Genomic DNA, 21,567 nt, shown 5'->3' with positions numbered 1-21,567 from the left:
GTCACGCAGGACTAGGCAGCTACAGTAACAGCTGCCCAGGGTGTCCGTGTCCTAACCCCCGGAACTCAGAGCAAGCCTGTTTTATCTGAGTGGGCCTGTGTAATCACAAAGGTCTGATGAAAGAGAAGGTGATGTGAAGACAGAAGCAGGGGAACATTTGAAGAAGCTGATGGATTTGAATATGGAGGAGGGCCCAGGAGCCAAGGAATGCAAGGATTGCAGCTCTAAATGTGGGAAAAGGCAAAGAGAGGGATGCTCTCCTACATTCCTGCACCGGGGGCCCTGCCAACACCTTGGCTGTGTCCAGGGAAACCCACTTCCGGCTTCTGACTCCAGAGCTGTCAGAGAATAACTCAGTGTTGTTCGAAGTCCCTAAGGCTGTGGTCAATTATTTTAGCAGCAAAAGGAAGTGAATTCAGGGACAGACAGGCAGGCAGAAGGGGCAAAAGACAAGGAGAGAGTAGACAGACTGGAGGAGGGCAGGCAATCAGGGTTTAGGTGGACAGTCAGAGACACAGGTGGGTCAGAGACAGATGGAGAGATAAGCAGATAGGGAGCCTGGAGAAAGGTGAGAGGAGGAGGGCAGAACGTCTGACAGGCAGGAGGCAGGAGATGAGGTAGACCGGCAGGTGAGCGGATAGAAGGAGGAAGTGGGCACAGAGGCAAGGACAGGAGAGAGTGACAGCGAGAAAAGATGGCAGGCAGGGGCCCTCAGAGCTCGTCCTTGTCTCCAACAAGCATTACAGGAGCTTCCTGAGCTGCAAGTGGATCCCATTCTTGGGCTTCAGCACAACTCTTGGAATGGGAACAGGGACCCTGGAGGGATCGGGTGCCAGCTCAAAGCGAAGCAAGGTCAGGGCCACGCCCACCTTCATCTCATTCATGGCAAACTGCTTCCCGATGCAGTTCCTGGGTCAGGGAGGGAAAAGGAAGTGAGCAGAGACTTCTAACCCCTGCCGGGCACAGGGCATTCAGGGCTCTCCTCCACGTGGCCCAGCCCCGATCCCTTCCTTACGGGTCACACTGAACGTGCCGCCCAAGCCTCGGTCCCCCCTCTCCCCCTGACCTTTGCAAAGGCCACCTCTCTCCAGGACTAGCTCCTAACTCCTACTTCTGCTCTCAGTAGTAGCAAGTCCTATTGGGGAAGGTCTGCCTTCTAAGCCACAGGGTCAAGTCACGTGAATCAGTAAATGTGAATTAGTACTTTGTTCACTCGTCCACAGGCAGTTTCTGGTTTCCGTCCAGGCCAGGGCACTGTAGGGGGGTGTGGGCAACTCTCAGGCCCTCACCACCCATGGCAGACAAGCAGGGGCCCCAGTCCCCAGACAGGACAGGACGGAGTTGTGTAAGGAAGTCAGGATGGCAACCAGGAGGCTTCTTGGAGGGGCCACGGGTTAGCGCCCCTCGACCTGCTGGACCACTAGCTTCCAGTTAATGCTCCGGCCTCCTGTCTCCCCACAGCCCCTCAGTCAACCCGCCCCTGGAGCCTTCCCATTCTACTCCAGCAAGGCCCCTCCTCCCATCCCGTGGGCTCCTCACTGGCCTTTTCAGTCTCCTTGCCTCCCGTCCCTCTACTGCAGCCACGGCGGCTCGGGGCCTGCTGCGCCCTCCATCACAGGGAGGACACGTCGCGGGGCCTCAGCTGGCGTCACAGCGCTCTCTGGGCTGCTCCTCACTCACCTCGCACCTGTCCAACCCATCTTCCTCATTCCGCTGCTGTTGAGGTCCCCTCCCCCCGCCTCTGCCGGCCACATGCTCAAGACTCAGTCTAGTGACCGCCTGGCCTCCCGCCTCTGCCGCCTGCGCCTCTTTCTCCCACATCCCCAAGCAGCTTTAGTGTTAACTCAAGGACACATCATCGTCCCGTGACCAGACAGTGCCAGAAACATGGAACATTCCACAATCTGCTCAGTGAATGAATGAATGAGTGAAAGAGTGGATGAATGCATGATGTCTGTCTTGTAAGGCAAACGTACTGACCACTACACTATGGAAACGTCGCATGTCTGTCTTGAATAGCGGTAGTGGTTTCTTGACTGTGAACTGTTGGAGCAAGGAAAGTTCCTTTCGTCTCTGTGTTCCCATCTTGTAATATATGGTTTGGCACACAGAGGCAGGTTAATAAATAGCTTTCTATTTGAACAAAGTTAATTGAATTGAAAAAAAAAAAGGAGTGGATTAAAATTAAACATTAATTCTGACCTCGGAATTGAGTTTCCAGGTACCCCCTGTCCTCTGGTGGCAGCCGCATGACCTGCAGCCAATGTCTACAAGGAAGAACAGGACCCTGGCACAGATCAAATCCTAGAGCAAATTCCGGGAACGTGTTGCGTCAAGCCTGTTCTGTGAAGGTTGATTCACCAACTGAAAATTTCACAGAATTACAGGCTCAGAGACAACTTGGATTACTAAGTCGTTCCAAAGTTATGGAAGTTACTATTTCGGGGAGGATCTGTAGCCGTTGAAGATTTTCACAGGAGTCATTTTCGAGTGTATCATCCAGGTTAACAGCTATTTCATGTGTGTTTTATATTTTACACGGCAGGAACTTCTCAAATGCATGTGTCCAACACGAAATAGTGAGTTTTCTCTCAAAAGCACTTGATTGCCTTCAATTTCATCCTTTTTTGCCAAAATTAGACTCTGTAGATTCTGGAACTATGGTGTATAATCCCCACTGCATATATAGAATTTTGGCAACCAGAAATGGTGTCATGTTTATATGAATATGCAGTCACAACTGTTAGGTTTGGCTACAGAAATAGAAAAGACACATGTGGCTATGTAACTTTCTTCAAACGGCAACTGTAAGTGATCACATACATGGTTTGAAGCCTCAGGAGAAGAAAAGCAGCTGGAAATCTAAATCCATGCAAACACAACTGATGATACAGTGAGAGGTGGATTGTTGAATTAAGTAGAAAAGGCAGTAGGCTGGACTAGGAATGTGTAAAGAGAGAAAACCATCTTTAAAGATGACTGATAATTGTGGAAAGCAAACATCTGAAGTTTACCTTTCATGAAAAATTCTAAAGCTGAAAAGTCATACTCCTAAAGTGAGGAAAACCCTGGAATACTTTGGAGCGGCCACGGCCATGGCAATGTGTCTGGTCGTTGCGGAAGTCAGGAGGTCAAGGTCTCCGTGGTGTGCCCTGAAGGCCTTCTTGTACATGCGGACACACGCCTCCTTCTCAAAACGTCAACATACAGGGACATAACTGCATACACCACATATGAATGTAGACAGTCACACACATCAGGTAGCACCCAGTGACACCCAGATGCCCCAGGTACAGAAGGCCTCACCTGGATCCTCCTGAGAAGGGCAGGAAAGCATGGCTGTGTTGAGAAGAACCTGGTGCAAACCGGGATGGGTCAAACACCTGCAGAGAGCACCAGGGCCAGGACAGGTGGGATCAAACTCCTTGCACAAATCCCCCAGGGGACAAGAATCCCCGAGGTACATCAGGGGAGGTGCTGGTCTGGAGAAAGCATTCCATCCCCTCCTCCATCATACCTCTGGGTTCGGCCACACCTTCGGGTTGTGGTGAAGCCCATAAAAGAAAAGGGAGAGCGGGACTCCTGTGGGGCAGGGAGGAGAGAGAGAAGATTGATGGTACCCATGGCAACAGGGGCAATGTACACAAAAGGCCTGGGAGCCACCATGAGAGCCACCCTCCATCCCTCTGAATGAAGTGGTGCTCTTGCAGGACAGGTGGGCTGGAGGTGACCAAGCACATGAGCACAGATTAGGAGCAGGTAACCATGGCCAGGACTGAGGAGGAAAAGAATTGGAGGCTCAGTATCAGGATCGCCTCACATGAAAACTCACAGTTATCAGAAGCCATCATGAGCCCTTGGGGTTGTGCATTAACTCATCTAATCCTCACAGCAGCCCTCAAGGAAGGCACTCCTATCCGCATGTGCAGATGAGGCACCTAAGCTTCTGAGAGCTTAAGGGACATGACCATAATCCCACAGCTAGGAGGTGGCAGGGCTGCGATTCAGACCCACTGGGAGGTGAGCCAATTGGTGGCCTCCAACCATGGCAGGGCTCTCAGACCTGATCATCAGCTGCTCTCGGCCATCCACCTGAGGGCTCCTCAGAGACTGGACCATCTGACCCATGACAATGGATTCTCTGAGCTCCCTCATTTACTTAGACCTCATATGGAAAGAACCACATCTCCACCTACTTCTCTCTTAAGCCTTGGTGTCTCAAGGAATTAGAATTTTCAGGCTCTATTACAAGACCACCTTCAGGGTCTAGCATTTGTTTACTGAGCTTTTGCTGTGTTCAACTTCTATGTCAAGCATTTTACAAAACTTGTCCAAACTACAGAGTAAACATTAATTATCTTAAGGTGGAAACGAGTGAGAGCATCTCAGAACTGGGAAAGCACATGTGGATTTCTGATCTCCCACGTGGTCTTGCAGAGTGCTTAGTTTAGTGGGTGTGGGTGAAGCTCATACCTGCAGGTAAGGAGCGTCCATCAGGGAAGGTGATGGGCTTGCTCAGATCTCTGAAAATGAACGGCACTGGTGGATAGAGTCGCAGTGCCTCCTTGATGCACATGGTGGTGTAGGGCATCTGTTCCAGGTGGTCCCTGAAAGGCAGCCCATTTGAGAGCGGCAGAGCCAGACAACCAGGGGTCCTCCACTCGCGGAGGGGCGAGGTCCTCCCACCTGCTGGGCACTCACCAGGTGATGGATGCGCCATCCCCCAGGAGGCTCTGGATCTCTTCCCGGCACCTCTGCTGATGCTCAGGGTGGGAGGCCAGAGCATAGAGGGTCCAGGAGATGCCACTGGCTGTGGTGTCGTGACCCTCGAACATGAACGTATCCACTTCGGCACGGAGCTCCCTGTCAGACAAGCTGCTCCCATTCTCCATCTGCGGAGGCAGGGGGAGTGCAGGGTCTGCCCTTCCTCTGTGCTTCTGGGCAAAGCCTCAGGCCTCTCCTGCCCACACTCACTCTGGCGAAGAGGAGGATGTCCAGGAAATCCAGGTGCCTCTTGCTCCTCACCTTCTCCAGCTCTCCCTCCTTCTGCAGGTGAGCCTTCCTCAGCTTGATCACTCCATCTGTCCCACAACAGTGGTTCCCAGGCAGAGCTGAGGGCTTCTGTGGGCCCAGATGCAGCACCCACCGTAGCCCTATCTGCCCCTCAGGCCTAATCTGGGTACCAGGTGGATGAGGACGAGGGTGGGAATGGGCGCACATGTCAGGGCAGAGAGCTCCAGCATCGTCTGATCCAGGTCGGGAATCCCCTCAATAGCACAGCCCACGGAGGCTCTGCCTGGATGATGCTGGGAGGGGGTCTCATTCCACCGTCAGCAACGTGGTGACACATGTGTCTCCCTGCACCTCACCTGACACCCTGACGTCTCGGTTCCCAGCCCCTGCACCAGGGAAGTACCCAGTGTGGGTGTGTGCCAGCCCCTGAAGAGGAAGCAGGAGTCTGGGCCCTGCCTGAGGGGTCAAGGCCAGGCCCTTTTACATGTGCATGATGGGGGTGGGTGGGCAGGAGCTGCCCAGAAGGATCAGAAGAACCTGTGTGTTGATGGGTGAGCTGACAGGCACGGTGGCTCCAGCGGCCTTCAGGGGTCAGCCTGTAGATGATGTCGTTCTGGTAGAAGATATTCCTCACCCGGGAAAAACTCAGATTGCTGAGGTCCTTGATGGCCTGGATGTAGGATTGGATTTTCCTGAAGGGAGAGGATGCAGAGGAGACTGGAGTGGAGGGAGCCTCTGACCTGGAGTCGGAGTGGGGCTCCGGGTGGGGATTCCTCAGTCAGCGGGGACAGGCAGCACTGAGGCTTTGTCATCTCTGCCTCACAGCCCAGGAGACCCTCAGTCCTTTACAAGTGGCCTGAGCAGCCAGGCTTCTCCCTGTGCAGGAATCAGGGACCTGTGACTGAGTCAAGGTTGGTCTGGGTGGAATTTGACTGTGGTCCATGGCTCTGTGCAGAATGTTGCTTTCTGTGCTGATAAGCGTCCACGCTGCCCTAACTGCCTCTCAGGTAAGTCCTCCCCAGCTGGTGAGAACAAGGACCCTGCCGTTGAAAGGTTGTCACTGACCTGTCTGTCTGGATGCTGCCCTGGTGGCTGAAGGCGCACTTCATGATGGTGTCCAGGGTCATCAAGGAGACGTGTCCAAGGACCTCCAGATGTGAGTCCAGGCTGACGAGCTCCTCCCACTTGTCCTGTGGTGGGAGGGGAACATTGACCCTGCTCTGCTCCCCCAGAAGGCCTGTGCTGACAAGGCCGGGCTCTCTGTCTCTAAATCTTCGGATGAGATTTCCTCACTTTCTAAGCAGATGTGTTTTAGCAATTTAAGGCTGTATCACACACGTGTAATGTGACGTCTATTTTCTCAGAATCTTTTATTATATAATTAATTATGTTCTCTCATAATATTCTGTATTAGTTCCAAAGTTTAGGAACAAGTGTTGATCATAACCACCTTATGGGAGGCCAGAAAGCATAGTTTCTCAGGGAACAAATGTGGAGTCTTTTGTGTCCTGAGATTGAAACCGGACAGGTGATGCCCAACACTAGTATGCAAATATTTCAAGGCAAGGAAAAGCTTATGGGGCTCTATTGGGGCTCCTAGGAAGGGACATTAGGTACTTCAATTCCTTTGATTCATTTAATGTTACCTGAGACCAGGTGGTGCCCAGTCCGGATGAGAGGTGATGCTTGTGAAGACCCAGCTCTCTGTGTGTAAACCTGGCCTCATTTCCTCCCATGAGTGGCTCAATTCCATGCAGAGGCCCTGGACCCCATGCCAGAGTATATCTGAGTGACATCCTGGGATGTCCACTCTACCACTGAAGCTGCCATTGTCCAGGGCAGCTAGGGACAGTTTGCACTGCTGTCCAGGGGAATGACCCTTGCTCTTTCCTTTGTGTTGAAGATGTGGAGATGAAAGGAGAGTGGACTCTCAATACACCATGGCCCTGCTTTCCCTTTCCTTGGATCCAAGCTGGTGCTGGGATACCCCTCTGTCCCATCCAGTTTTGGTGAGCACTGTCTCAGAGTACGTTCTGAATGCATAATTCTGGGGGCTGTGTCTGATGGATGCCTGAGGGACACAAGTGTTTGAGAGTGGACTTTTTTTTTTTTTTTTTTTTTGCGGTACGCGGGCCTCTCACTGTTGTGGCCTCTTCCATTGCAGAGCACAGGCTCCGGACGCGCAGGCTCAGCAGCCATGGCTCACGGGCCCAGCTGCTCCGCGGCATGTGGGATCCTCCCGGACGGGGGCATGAACCCGTGTTCCCTGCATCGGCAGGCAGACTCTCAACCACTGCGCCACCAGGGAAGCCCCTGAGAATGGACTTTGTCAGCTGTGCTGGATATGAGTGGGTCCAGGTGACGAGGGATAGACTCACCAGCATCACTCGGACAGAGTCGGCCATGAGACCCACGTAGGGCTTCAGGATGTCATAGTGGAAGGCTGGGGTCAGCATCCGCCGGTGCTGGAACCACGTCTGCCCCTCCAACACAAGCAAACCATTCCCTGGGCCACAGATGGGTGTGTGTGTGGGTCGGGGAGCCTGGATCAGAGTGACGACTGGGCACAGCTTGGGAGGAACCAAGGGTGTCAGGAAAAGACACACCATGGGCAAAGGTAGGAGAGGCTAGTACAGTTCAGGAATGTGAATTTCCAGAATGGCTGGTCCATAGGATGTCATTATGACAGCTGTGAGACAGAGGTTGAAGAAGAGTAGGGGGGCAGGTGATAGAAGGAATTAGTTAATAGTCAGGCTGAGAATATTGCAGAGGACTGAGAAGTGATGAAGAAGAGGCTGAGCTTCAGGAGGGCTCTCAGCACCATTACAAAGGGTGAGAGTTTCACTGGAAGGAGAGAAATGAGGCTTGACTGAGAGATGAGGTGGTGACAGGATGCCTCGTACCCGTTGTTCTCCATTAAGCAAAGAGGTAGCTCTTGGTAAACCTAACTGGTGGGTGGACTGCAGTTGTATTTAAATGTACTTACCAATCCAGGGGATCAGCATTCTGTAGGAATCGTGAGACTTTGGGTCTGAAAGGGAAGGAAGCGAAGTGGAGGGCACCGAACAAGGCAGGCAGCCCCCAGAGCAGCTGTGGCACCTTCCATTCCTCATGCTGGTCAGCTGGCAGTCTGTCTCTAGCCACCTCCCTCTTGCCTCCCATCCCTGACTCTCTCTGTCCTGATGGTCACTGTGGGCCCAGGAAGGCAGACTCGGTGTCCCAGCAGCAGAACACCCACAGGGCTAAGACGGGGAATCGGCAAGAAAGATAGGCTCTGCTCAGCGCCACAGAGTAAGAAAGGAGCCTGTGGTTTCCTCCAGTTTGTGGTGGTTTGGCCATTTCATGACCCAGGACAGGCAACAGTGAGAGGTGCCAAACCTACATCAGTGTGGACAGGGAACTGTCTTCCAGACCCGGGATCATCTCAGTTGGGTTAAAACAGAAAGAAAGTAAGACAGGAAAGAGAAGCCAGCCCCACCCGGGTGTTGAAGCACTCACTGTGCGTGAGTAATGCTGGCCTTAGTCTGGCTTGTGGGCTGCAAGGATGGCTGGTAGGGTGCCAGGTACTGGTGGCTGTAGTGCCAATTTCTTCTGGAATTTCACAGATCCAGGGCCATGTACCCGAGAGGGAAGACTTTCTCCTGCTGGGATGTGGGTTTCCCTCTCACCTGATCTCCCCAGGACCACCTTCATGTAGTCAGGGTCATAGATCAACACCAGGGCTTTCGTCCCCCACAGCCAGCGAGCACAGGCACTTGGGTATTTCTCTACCCACTTCAGTAGCGGTTGCAGCTCGGTCTCGTCTTGGAACTGTCCCCAAGGGAAAGATAAATCAATAAAACCCTTCTCTGAGTTCCAGTGCTGGAGTGGGGGTGAAGGGCAGGATGGGTACAGGGAGATCATTCTTGATCGATCAGCAGAATTAGGAGTTTGGAACTATTTCTTCTGACCTGGGCTCTGCCCCAGACCTGCTGGCTGTCCACCTTTGTCCTAAGACCACATTCTGTCCCCTTGCTGGGTAGAGCCCTGGGCCACCAGTACAAACTGCCTACAGAAACTTACACCAGAGATTCACTCCCAGCCATAGAAAACTTTGGGAAGTGATTCGTACAACATTTGCATGAGCAATTTATGATAATTCGTATCACTTGGTAAGTAGTTTTGTCATATAATTTTGTTTATTTAGAGAATAAAATATATTATAAAAATTAAATTTATAAATTAATTTCATTTTGCCATACTGGTTGTTATATATTTTCAGTAGTACCCCAGCATACATATAAATGTTTGTTAATTTGAAAGAGTGTCGGATGTATATGGATAAGTGAGAAAAATTATATACTAAATTGTGTTTGTATCATATTATTTTACATATTGAGTGTGTACACAGATTCTGGATGTATATATGGAAATGGTATTGAACTAAGGTTTTGATATGTGGATTATTTTATCCCATTTTCATTTACCAGTGTCCAGAAACTTGTGTGCACTTCCCACTGCCTAGAGGAGTCTCTTGAAACTCCTCAGTGTGGACCACAAAGGCCCTTGCTTTCTGGCTTTACCCTCTCTATTCTTGCATCCTGCCGGGCTGGCGAGTCCACAGGACCCATTGCTCTGCCCGCAAAGATGCTGCTGTCAGTGCGCCTTGCACTGGCCCCACCTGCTCACACTTCTAAGTCTCTGCCCAGGTTCTTTCCTCTACCTGGTTGCCCCTCCTCTTTGCCACAGAGCAACTGCCTCTCCTTAACCTTGCAGATTCAGCTTCGTTTTATCACCTCTGGATTTCTCGTCAACATTTGGTCCTAGGCATGTTCCATGCAGTCACCTCGTCTTTAATTCAATGGCTTCTGTGTAACTCAAAGCAAGCATCCGCCACTTGGGTATCTAATCTCTGCCTGCATCCTTCTACCATCAGGACTCACCAGCTCTGAGGCAACTTGCCTACTGTGGGATGGGTTCCTTCACTGAGCACGTATTTATTGAGCAGTTACTATGTGCCAGGCACTGGTTTAAGGCACTGAATTAGGATGCGGCTGTAGATGCTTGTCTGTTTGGAGCCTCCAGGAGGAGACAGCGAGATTGAGGACATGACAACCCTAGAGGCTCATGAATGTGTGATGGAGGGAAGACCAAGCCTCTGGGGAAGCTTTGGGGAAGGGGCCCTAACTCAGATCGGGACATTAGAAAGCTCTTTGTCATGCATGTACTCATTCGTTGAGTCATCATTTACCAAGATGCTCTCAGGTTACAAAGATGAACCAGAGGAAGGCTCTCCCAGAAGGAGCTCACAACTATGACACTGCAGACAAAACTAGCTGAAACCGGTTAGCACTGCCTTATGAGAAGGACAGGCAAGGGAAAAAGGGTTGTCCCCTCCGCTCCTGGGAGACCCAGAAAGACATCTTGGAGGAGGTGGCTTGGGGTTGGGCCTTTGTAGACAGACATATGAGGGACAAGATCATTCCAGGTAGAGGGCACATGGGAGCAGAGTCCCAGAGGCCAGAATGCCCAGGCAGGCGGGGAGGACGCTGAGTAAGCTGGGGTGCAGGAGATTAGGAAGGAGAGGGGAGAGAGGTACTGGGCCAGCCCACGTGGGGCTCGGGCTGTTTCCGGTTCCCGTCTTTAGCTCCACTCTACTCTAATCATGCTGCAGAGAAAGGGAGGCCTCAGCTCTCTGCAACCCCTGATTTTCTCCCAGCATTTGTTCAGTCCACAAACCCTTGATGAGCCCCTCTCCAGGTGGCCCCTGACGTGTCTCTGAGCCCCCCGCCGCCCAGGCTAGTGCTGCCAGTGCTGGGTGGGTAGGCGCTGCCCCTGCCCAGCCTGTAAGCCGCTCCTTCCCTCCTTCCTGCCCCTCCACACACTGGATGGGCTGCCCTCTGCGCAGGCTCTGTGCAGGGTGCTGGGGGTGAGGACGATTTCACGCTCGGTTCCGAGAGCACATAGTCCAGTGAGGGAGGACACCAGGCGGGTGACCTCACCCTGTGGATGCTGCAACTCAAATGTCAGTTCTCCTTACCTGGCATCATCCTGGGAACCTCGCTCATGTGTGCCAGCAACTTGTCAGGGTTTAAGCACCGAAATCAGGAGACTGGAAAATTCCTCAGTCTTAAACCGAGCCAGTTTGTCCCTACAGTTGACATAAACCCCCACCCAGCAATTGGGTCTCTTTTCCTGTGACCTGACATCTTCCTAGATTCCTGTCTGTCATCTCCATGAACAGTGAGCCCACAGGGCAGCATCCATCAGACTGATGTCTGTGCTCCGAGGCAAGCTCAGGGCCAGGCAGAGAGGATGCGATTGAGGGATGGGGCAGGGAAGCATCTAGAAGCCTGTTCTATGAGAACAGCTGAAGCTGCTCAGCCTGGAGACGGGGGAGACTCAGGAAGGAAGAGCCACTGTCCTCAAAGTGCAGGGCTGCCAGGACAGCCTGCAGATCTCCCTAAGGAAGGAGTGTCTGACAGACCCAAGGACACCAGCACGGGGTCCTGGGAGGGAGGGAGCTCCCCGGACTGGGATGAGGAGCCAAGACCTGAGAGGTAAGCTGGGTCCTTTTGTGAGGCCACGTGCTCGCCCCACAATAAGGCTTCATCCCATGGACTTGCTCACCAGGACCATGGTCTGAGAGCCCCGGCCCTCCCTGCCCTCCCACTTCCCCATCCCCCTCCATCCTACCTCCTGCATGTGCCCATAGAGCCAGTGGGAAGGAGGAGACGGGAACTGCTGGAGGGCTTTGAGCAGCCACTGTCTGTGCAGGTAGAGCTGTGCTGCCTTGAGCAGAAGCAGAACCAGGCCGAGCAGGGAGGCCACCTGCAGGAGCCCAGAGACACCGCCCAGGGCTCTGGGGGCGCTCAGCACAGAGACACTCATGGTGCAGTGGCTTCTGGATTGCTGACTGTCCCTGAAGGTGGCTGACCTCCCCTGAGCACGCTGCCTGGTCAGGGAGGCTTGCCCCGCCCACCTGGGTGAGGGTGAAGGTGACGACAGAGCTCAGACCTGGGCCTCCCGAGTTGCCTTTTGTTTTTTTTTTTTTAATTTAAACCAGTATCTGTTACAAAATGTAAGTAATATAAAGAGACGATAATATTTATAAATAGAAATGGGAGTTTAGGTTGTAGCAGGATCCTGCAAACTATCACGTGCTTACTTTTTAAAAAACTTATACAAATGGAAATAAAACAGAAAAATGAATGTTTTTTTAAAACTTCTTTGAATAACATATCACTGTGATATCTTGTTTAACACTGTGGTATTGTACAGAACCAGAGTTTAAGTCTGTAGTATCATCTAGCTGTGGAGTACCCTGCATGACCACATGAATCATTTTCATTCGTCTCATGCAACTGAAAATTCCATCTCCCCTGCTTTCTTTTTTAATTAACCAGTAAGTTGCTGAACACTGACGGTATGGATGCTTAATATTTTCTTAAGTTTGCAGTGATATGTCTGTGTCAATACCCCTGCCTTCCTTCTTAAGAAATGAGAGAATACAAATTTGAAATGCAGTAAAATATGGCTACTATTGAAATACGATAGTCTTAGTTTTAAAAAAGGTTTAGGATTATGTACTTAATATTTAAATAAATTTAATTCAGATCTCTTGCTTTAGTCACCTTTTGAGGCTTAAAGATTCTTAAAGCAAGATTCCTTTCAGAGTCATTGTTTTCACCTTGCTGTTTATTAATTATTGACTTAATCTGTGTTTGTCTGCATCCTCCATTCTTTCTCTCTGTACGATCATGCCTTCATCTCTCAGCAATGTTTCTGGAGGCTCTACCTCGTACCAGACACTTTACTAGAAGCTGGAGATACAGTCACAGATAAACAGATACAGTCGCTGTCCTCGTGCAGCTGGGTCCAGGCGATGCAGGAGGGAACGTCTACCCTTCTGGGGTTGGCACCTTACCATTCTGCCACCATCATGTCTGAGTGGCACTGCTGAATCCTATTCCAAGAATCTGATTCTAATCTCATGGCCAAGGCGTCCATCTGCTATAGTCAACTGTGGTTGGTGGTGAATAGGGCTTTCAAAGGCCCACCCTTTGCGAGGGAAGAGATCTCAGAGCAGACATCCAAAGGAATGTCAAATACATGAATGAGTAGATGGGTAGAAGGACTCATTCGTTTATTTGTAACTATGTGTTGAGTACTTACTTTGGATCAATTACCATCCTAGGAGCTAGAGATCCAGCAGTGAACAACAAGATCCCTGCTGTTGTGGAGCTCCTGTTCTAGTGGGGGTGTGGGCGGGGCTGACAATCCTGCCCTGAACTGAGACGTGTCCTGCTTGAATTCATTCTGGGGGCTGCTCTGTGTTCCCAGGTCACGTCCATCATTGGGACTGCCGTGCTCTGTTGATCCAGTGCAGACACTGACTGGTGGGAGCCTCTTACCTCCCCAGCTGTGTTACCTGGTTTTCCTGGATCTCCTCTTGTTGGCCCTGAGGACTTGGGGTCCGTGTTTCCGCACAGGAGCATGCCTCCTTTCTGATTGCTTGGTGCCCAAGCCAGCCAGCTGCCTGCAAATCATTCTTCATTGGCACTGCCTTTGTTCTACCCGATTATGTATGGCATTCTAATTCCTGACTTTGCCAATATTAGAGGGGTTGAAAGAAATCTCAGTATTATAAGAGCTAGAAATATTTGGTTGTGGTTGCTATATTAGGCCAGTAGAAATTGAGAGGTGATTAAGCACCATGAGTAGTATAATTTACGTAAGAGAAATTATCTACTTATTGAGTCTATATATTCTGTGATGGCCATCTGTATAATGGGAACATCACTGGAGGTGTTTTAGTGGTTCCATCGGTCAACTCTTAAGTCAGAAAAGGGACAACTGCATCAAAAAAAGACCAGAATTTCTCAAAATCAAAATAATCTGGAAATCGAATACAACAATTTTCATGAACAAACTGGGCTTTGGCTGACTCTCTGTGGCTGACTCCAGTAGGAGCCATCTTAGCTCCGCTCTGCTGATAATCGCTCTGCCTCCTTCTCTTGAGAAAACACTGGCTCTCCCCGTGTGCCCTCACCCCCTGCATCCCCCCAGGGCTGAGTGCTGGCTCACTCAGTGGGTAGGCACTGCCCTTCCCCAGCCTGCAAGCTGTTCCTTTCTCTCCATCCTCTCTCACTCCACACGCTGGGCAGAGCATCTCTCCAGGTCAGGCTCTGTGCTGGGTACTGGCGTACAGGAAGGGGATGATATTTCAGCCCCAGGAAGCTCACAGTACGCGGTATGAAGGAAGAGAGCCCAGAGATGAACAGATCCTACTTAATGGCACAGTCAAATGTCAATACCCTTTGCCTAGAGGCCATCCTTGAGGCCTGATTGATCAGTTTGCCTGGGAATATCACAGTTTTAACCACTCAGAGTCCTGCATTCCACCAAACTGAGCCAGTTGGCCCCCCTCTGGCTGACATAACCCCCCACCCAGCAGGTGGGCCTCTTTTCCTGTCACCTGACACCTTCTTAGATTCCTGTCTATCATCTCCATGGACTGTGAACCCACAGGACAGCATCCATCAGACTGATGTCTGTGCTCCCAGGCAAGCTCAGGGCCAGACAGAGAGGATGCGATTGAGGGATGGGGCAGGGAAGCATCTAGAAGCCTGTTCTATGAGAACAGCTGAAGCTACTCAGCCTGGAGAGCAGGGAGACTTAGTAAGAAGAGCAATTGTCCTCGAAGTGCAGGGCTGCTAGGACGGCCTGCAGATCTCCCTAAGGAAGGAGTGTCTGACAGACCCGAGGACACCAGCACGGGGTCCTGGGAGGGAGGGAGCTCCCCGGACTGGGATGAGGAGCCAAGACCTGAGAGGTAAGCTGGGTTTTTCCCAGGAACCACGTGCTTGTTACACAACAAGACTTTGTCCTGTGGACTTGCTGACCAGGACCATGCTCTGAGAGCCCTGGCCCTCCCTGCCCTCCCACTCCCCCCGTCCCACCCCTTCCTACCTCCTGGTTGTGCCCGTGGCTAATTAGAAGCCCTTCAAGAACATTTTTATAATCACATTGGAGAGATCGGTTTTGCAATATCAATAGCAAAATCATTTCTCCATTCAAATACATGAGAATTTCAAGATTAAGTTTTATCTTTAATCTAAATTATGATATTTTCCTACTAATAAGTTTAATTTGAACTGCAACCAGAAAATGTGCTCAACTGGGACTGCATCCCTTGCTTACATCATCCAAAGAGTGTCCACCAGTTTCAGTCCTACTTTATTGAAGTACTACAGTTGTAGCAGGAGTAGTTTTACTAATTCCCTTTTATCCTTTGTTAGAATGAATATTTATTACGTTGAGGTAGGTTCCCTCTATGCCCACCATCTGGAGAGTTTTTATCATAAATGGCTGTTGAATTTTGTCAAAAGCTTTTCCTGCATCTATTGAGGTGATCATATGGTTTTTATTTTTTAATTTGTTAATATGGTGTATCACCTTGATTGATTTGCATATATTGAAGGATCCTCGCATCCCTGGGATAAAGCCCACTTGATCATGTTGTATGATCTTTTTAGTGTGTTGTTGGTTTCTGTTTGCTACTATTTTGTTGAGGATTTTTGTGTCTATAATCCAGGAACATGGTATATTTCTCCATCTGTTTATGTTTATGAAGATATTGGTCTGTAATTTTCTTGTTTTGTGATATGCTTGTCTGGTTTTGGTATCAGGGTGATGGTGGCCTCGTAGAACGAATTTGGGAGTATTTCTCCTCTGCAGTTATTTGGAAAAGTTTGAGAAGGATAGTTGTTAACTCTTCTCTAAATATTTGATAGAATTCGCCTGTGAAGCCATCTGGTCCTAGGCTTTAGTTTGTTGGAAGATTTTTAATTACAGTTTCAATTTCATTACCTGTGATTGGTCTGTTTATATTTTCTAATTCCTGGTTCAATCTTGGAAAGTTGTACCTTTCCAAGAATTTGTCCATTTCTTCCAGGTTGTCCATTTTATTGGCATATAGTTGCTTATAGTAGTCCCTTATGATGCTTTGTGTTTCTGCAGTGTCAGTTGTAATCTCTCCATTTTCATTTATAATTTTATTGATTTGAGTCCTCTCCCTTTTTTCTTGATGAGTCTGGCTAAAGGTTTATCAATTTTGTTTATCTTCTCAAAGAACCAACTTTTAGTTTTATTGATCTTTGCTATTGTTTTCTTTGTTTCTATTTCATTTATTTTTGCTCTGATCTTTATGATTTCTTTCCTTCTACTAGGGTTTTCTTTGTTCTTTCTTTTTCTCGTTGCTTTAGGTGTAAGGTTAGATTGTTTATTGGACATTTTTCTTGTTTCTTGAGGTGAGCTTGAATTGCTATAAACTTTCCTCTTAGAACTGCTTTTGCTGTGTCCCATATGTTTTGGGTTGTCGTGTTTTCATTGTCATGTTTCTAGGTGTTTTTTTCTTCTTCTTCTTTGATTTCTTCAGTGATCTCCGGTTATTTAGCAGTGCACTGTTTAGCCTCCATGTATTTGTGTTTTTTACAGTTTTTTTCCTGTAATTACCTTCTAATCTCATAGCATTGTGGTTGGAAAAGATGCTTGCTACAATCTTAATTTTCTTAAATTTTCCAAGGCTTGATTTGTGACCCAAGATGTGATCTATTCTGGAGAATGTTCCATGTGCACTTGAGAAGAAAGTGTATTCTTCTGCTTTCAGCTGCAATGTCCTAAAAATATCAATTAAGTCTATCTGGTCTATTGTGTCATTTAAAGCTTGTGTTTCCTTATTAATTTTCTGTCTGGATGATCTGTCCATTGGTGTAAGTGAGATGTTAAAGTTCCCCATTATTATTGTGTTACTGTCGATTTCTCCTTTTATGGCTGTTAGCATTTGCCTTATGTATTGAGGTGCTCCTATGTTGGGTGCATAAATATTTACAATTGTTACGTTTTCTTCTTGGATTGATCCCTTGATCATTATGTAGTGTCCTTCCTTATCTTTTGTAACAGACTTTAAGTCTATTCTATCTAATATGAGTATTGCTACTCTAGCTTTCTTCAGATTTCCATTTGCATGGAATATCTTTTTCCATCCTCTCACTTTCAGTCTGTATGTGTCCCTAGGTCTGAAGTGGGTCTCTTGTAGACAGCATATATGTGGGTCTTATTTTTGTATCCATTCAGCCAGTCTGTGTCTTTTGGTTGGAGCATTTAATCCATTTACATTTAAGGTAATTATCAATATGTATGTTTCTATTACCATTTTCTTAATTGATTTGGGTTTGTTTTTGTGGGTCTTTTTCTTGAGTTTCCCACTTAGAGAAGTTCCTTTAGCCTTTGTTGTAAGGCTGGTTTGGTGGTGCTGGATTCTCGTAGCTTTTGCTTGTCTGTAAACTTTTGATCTCTCCATTGAATCTGAATGAGAACTTTGCTGGGTAGAGTAATTTTGGTTGTAGGTTCTTCCCTTTCATCACTTTAAATATGTCCTGCCACTCCCTTCTGGCCTGTAGAGTTTCTGCTGAGAAATCAACTGATAACCTTATGGGGATTCACTTGTATGTTATTTTTTTGCTTTTCCCTTGCTGCTTTTAATATATTTTTCTTTGAATTTAATTTTTGTTAGTTTGATTAATATGTGTCTTGGAGTGTTTCTCCTAGGGTTTATCCTGTATGGGACTCTCTGTGCTTCCTGGACTTTCTCATGTTACGGAAGTTTTCAGCTATAATCTCTTCACATATTTTCTATTATAGAAATAGAAAGACCCTTTCTCTTCCTATTATTCTTCTGGGATCCCTATAATTCAAATGTTGGTGCGTTTAATGTTGTCCCAGAGAATTCTGAGACTGTCCTCAATTCTTTTCATTCTTTTTTCTTTATTTTGCTCTGCAGCAGTTATTTCCACCATTTTATCTTCCAGCTCACTTATCCATTCTTCTGCCTCAGTTACTCTGCTATTGATTCCTTCTAGAGTATTTTTTTTTTTTAGGTTTTTAAATTTTTTTATTTTCATAAAAGAAACAAGCAGGAATCATTTTATTTCTACTGTTGAAGAATTATCATGAATTATTCAAGATTTAATTGCATCAGGATAAATTAAGCTTTCACATGCTTAGATACAACAGACTTACTGACTGCTGAACCTTTTAAATTAACTGAGTTTAACTTTCACATGACCAGTTGTTTTTATGGCTTATATAATCATTGACCATTTTTTCAAAAGCATTTAAAATGACTGAAAAACAAAGGTTTCCAAAGTCTATAAGTAAAATCATATCAATTAGAATTAGAACATTTACCTTCTTCAAGGAAAAAAATGATACTGGCTTGATCATTTCTGTCTACTCTGAGTTGAGAAAATGAATTCCCTTGGAGTTCTGGTCTCAATTTTGCTAGCAAATATTGAACTGCTTAGAAGCTACTCACCAGTCTTAAACCTTCAACTCACACCCCACATCTTAATCATCCCAAGCTGAAGGCTTGCTGTCTTGACACTGGGCAGCAGCGCTTCCTCGCGGCTACCGAGTAAGAGGCTCACCAGTTCATTAGCAGCCCTCTGACCTTGACCAAGCAGCCAACAAAGCAATCCCATCCCACTTGCACGTTCACTCTGATTTGCAACAGTAAGACAAGACCTGGATGGAAAGATGATGGAAGACTCAACTGGAAATTGACTAAGAGTTACACTCTTCCTTGGGCAGAGAACCAGGGAGCTCAGAACGGAGACAGAAGCACACAGATCCACCAGATCCTCTATGCAGTCCTTGCTTACTGTATTTTTATTTTAATTTAGATAAGAGAGAGATGATTACACAGAAAACACCAACATCTGCAGAATTACAAATTAAGCAAATGCAACGGGAAACACACGTGTTTCGGTCCCTTTCTGGTGCTCTTTTACTATCTGCTCTCTTGGAAGGAACTCAGGAGCTGTAGTACTTGAGGAGATTCTCATCCGTAGGTTTGAGGATTTTCTCATCTGCCATATTCACTACCCACCCAGGAGCAAGACCAAAGAAAATCTGCCTTGGATCTTTTCGAGTGCTGAGCATTTGGAAGAGTTTGTCTTTCGTGATATCAGGTAAGATATAACCATACTTCTTGGCGAGCTCCAGTCTCGCTTCAGGAAATTCAGCAGGATCCGCCAAGTAACCACGATTCCTTGCATCAGTGTAATAGGTTACCAGTGCCTCAGGGGGGAGCATTCACTTGGGAATGGGTTGTCCACGGAGAAAGAATGGAATAGGTTTGCACAGTATTTCCACGCTTCGAGGGTCGTAGAAGGCCGTCGTGACGACACCCCCATTCTTCTCGATCGCAGCGATGGCCAGCTCTGAAGCCAGCTGTACTTCAATATTAACTTTTGCCTTAAAGGTGTCAGCACCATCCTCTACCAGCTGGACACCATAATCCCTTTTAGATGGCTGGATGGTCACGCCTCTCCCATTGACAAGTTGGGTTAAATCAATAGGTTGTGTAGGATCAACTCGACCCAAATCGATAAGATACTGCAGCCTGTTGAGACTCAAAGGCTGATACTGGCATCTGAAGCTATGTCCTTCATTAAACCCGTATTTTGGGATTCGAAGGTAAAATGGAGTCTGGCCTCCCTCAAAGCCCAGCCGGGGCCGGGTTCCTCTCTGTCGTTCTCCCTTGTGGCCTCTGCCACATTTCCTACCTCTTCTCTGACCTCTTGGTCGTCTTCCCGGTTTCCTGGAGCCCGGGTTCGGCCTCAGGTTAGCCAGGCTCACACGAGGAAGGGCCCGCAGCAGGTCCAAGGCCTGGGGCCCTCCGCCCCGCACCGGGCCTGCCATAACGGCGCACCCGCCTAGAGTATTTTTAATTTCACTTATTGTGTTGTTCATCACTGTTTGTTTGCTCTTCAGTTCTTCTAGGTCCTTGTTAAGCATTTCTTGTATTTTCTCCATTCTGTTTCTGAAATTTTGGATCATCTCTAGTATCATTACTCTGAACTCTTTTTCAGGTAGGTTGCCTATTTCATCTTCATTTATTTGGCCTTGTAGGTTTTTACCTTGCTCCTTCGTCTGTAACATAATTTTTTGTCATTTCATTGGGGTTTTTTTTTTTTTTGATGGGTGGGGTTGTATTCCTGTCTTACTGGTTGTTTGGCTTGAGGTGTCTAGCACTGCAGTTTGCAGGTGGTTGGCTAGAGCCAGGTCTTGGTGCCGAGATGAGGACCTCCAGGAGGCCTCACTCTGATTAATATTCCCTGAGGTCTGAGGTTCTCTGTTAGTCCAGTGGTTTGGACTCAGTGCTCCCACCACAGGAGCTCAGGCCTGACCTCTGGCCTGGGAACTAAGATCCCATAAGGCATGCAGTACAGCAAAAAACAAAAAAAGAAACAAAAGGAGCTGTACAATAACAAAGAATAAAAAATAAAATAAAATTAGAAAGATAAAAAATACATTAAGAAAAATAAAAATATTGAAAGAACTGCAAGAAGGTAAAACAAAACCACAACAGAATAAAGAAAAAAAAAAGTGGGTTGTGGGGGGCAAGCCAAAAGGAGCAGAAAATAAACAAAGAATAAAATTAGAAAAATAAAAGATTTATTAGAAAAATAAAAATATAAATGAATCAACAACAAGGTAAGACAGAACCCCAACCTAAAAGAAGAAAAAAAAGAAAGAAGAAGAAAAAAAAAGGCCCTGGCTATCAGGGGTAGAGCTTCTGCAGGGGTGGGACTTAGGCAGGGGTGGGGTTTAGGGTAAGGCAGGGCCTAGGCATGGTGAGGGTGGTTACTTTTAAGCATGGGGCGGGGCCTAGTCTTAGGGCCTGTGCAGAAAGGGAAAGGCAGCAAGTCCTCAGGGTGGCCTCCGGAATGTGGAGTTCTGGAGTTTGGAGGTAAGGCCCTCAGTGAGGGTATGTGTGTGAGGTTTAGGCCCAGTGCAGTTGGAGGGGGTCTCAGAGACGGGTCTCCGAGTGTAGAGGTAGGGCCCTGGGTGGGGGTGTAGGTGCGGACCTTGGGCTCTTTGTGGCAAGAGGGATGTTCTGAGGGCAGAGGATTATGCCTGGGAGCCCAACAGGCTCCCCAGTGCCCACGTGGGCAGGGAAAGCACTGGCCACATTCCCTTCCATTCCTCTGCCTCCCCTGAGGGTCTCCCCCATTGCTGCTGGACCCCTAACCATGGGAGGGTCCTGCTGGGTGTAGGAACTCCTCCTCTCCCTCAGCCGCCCCTCAGGGGTGCCGGTCCCATAGGTCTGGCCTCCCCCTGCCCTCCCTCCCACTCCCTCAGGACCCACGCATCTGGAGGGGGCCTCTGTGGGCAGAGGATCAGGCCCGGCATCTCAGCAGACTCCCAGGGGCCAAGTGGGCAGGGGAAACCCTGGCCACACTCCCTTTTTATCCTGTGCCCTCCCAATGGTGCGCTGCTTTCCCCCTCCAGGCGTGGGATTCCTTCCCCTCCCCCACCCACCCCTAAGAGGCATGGGTCCCGTCCTACCTCCACTTCTCCTCCCCCCTCACTACCCCCAAAACCTCATGTCCTACCCGGTCGCTGGGGTTCCTTCCATCCCCTTGGGTGTCCATGGTCCCCTTAGGTGTCCGTGGTCCCCTACCGGTGCCTGGTAGGTGTCCTAGTTGTACAGAGACACGAATTCCA

The 21,567-nt window shown here is 48.5% G+C and overlaps 1 protein-coding gene and 1 pseudogene across 1 annotated transcript; both read right to left on the bottom strand.

The window, feature by feature from the left end:
* Positions 1-487: 487 nt before the first annotated feature.
* LOC101321341 (cytochrome P450 4A25-like) lies at positions 488-11,883 on the bottom strand. Its single transcript, XM_073802997.1, is given in 13 exon segments — positions 488-664; positions 666-909; positions 3,307-3,383; positions 3,518-3,582; positions 4,474-4,607; positions 4,702-4,892; positions 4,975-5,081; positions 5,551-5,609; positions 6,079-6,203; positions 7,392-7,519; positions 8,000-8,044; positions 8,682-8,823; positions 11,689-11,883. Coding segments are annotated over 13 exon segments (1,689 nt in total).
* Positions 11,884-17,919: 6,036 nt separating this feature from the next.
* LOC101325520 (large ribosomal subunit protein uL15m pseudogene) lies at positions 17,920-19,760 on the bottom strand (annotated as a pseudogene).
* Positions 19,761-21,567: the final 1,807 nt, after the last annotated feature.

The sequence above is a fragment of the Tursiops truncatus genome, chromosome 1 (assembly GCF_011762595.2).
Source record: "Tursiops truncatus isolate mTurTru1 chromosome 1, mTurTru1.mat.Y, whole genome shotgun sequence".
NCBI classification, from domain to species: Eukaryota; Metazoa; Chordata; class Mammalia; order Artiodactyla; family Delphinidae; genus Tursiops; species Tursiops truncatus.
Note: the sequence above shows the minus strand (reverse complement) of the source record. Positions and strands in the feature narration are given on the sequence as shown.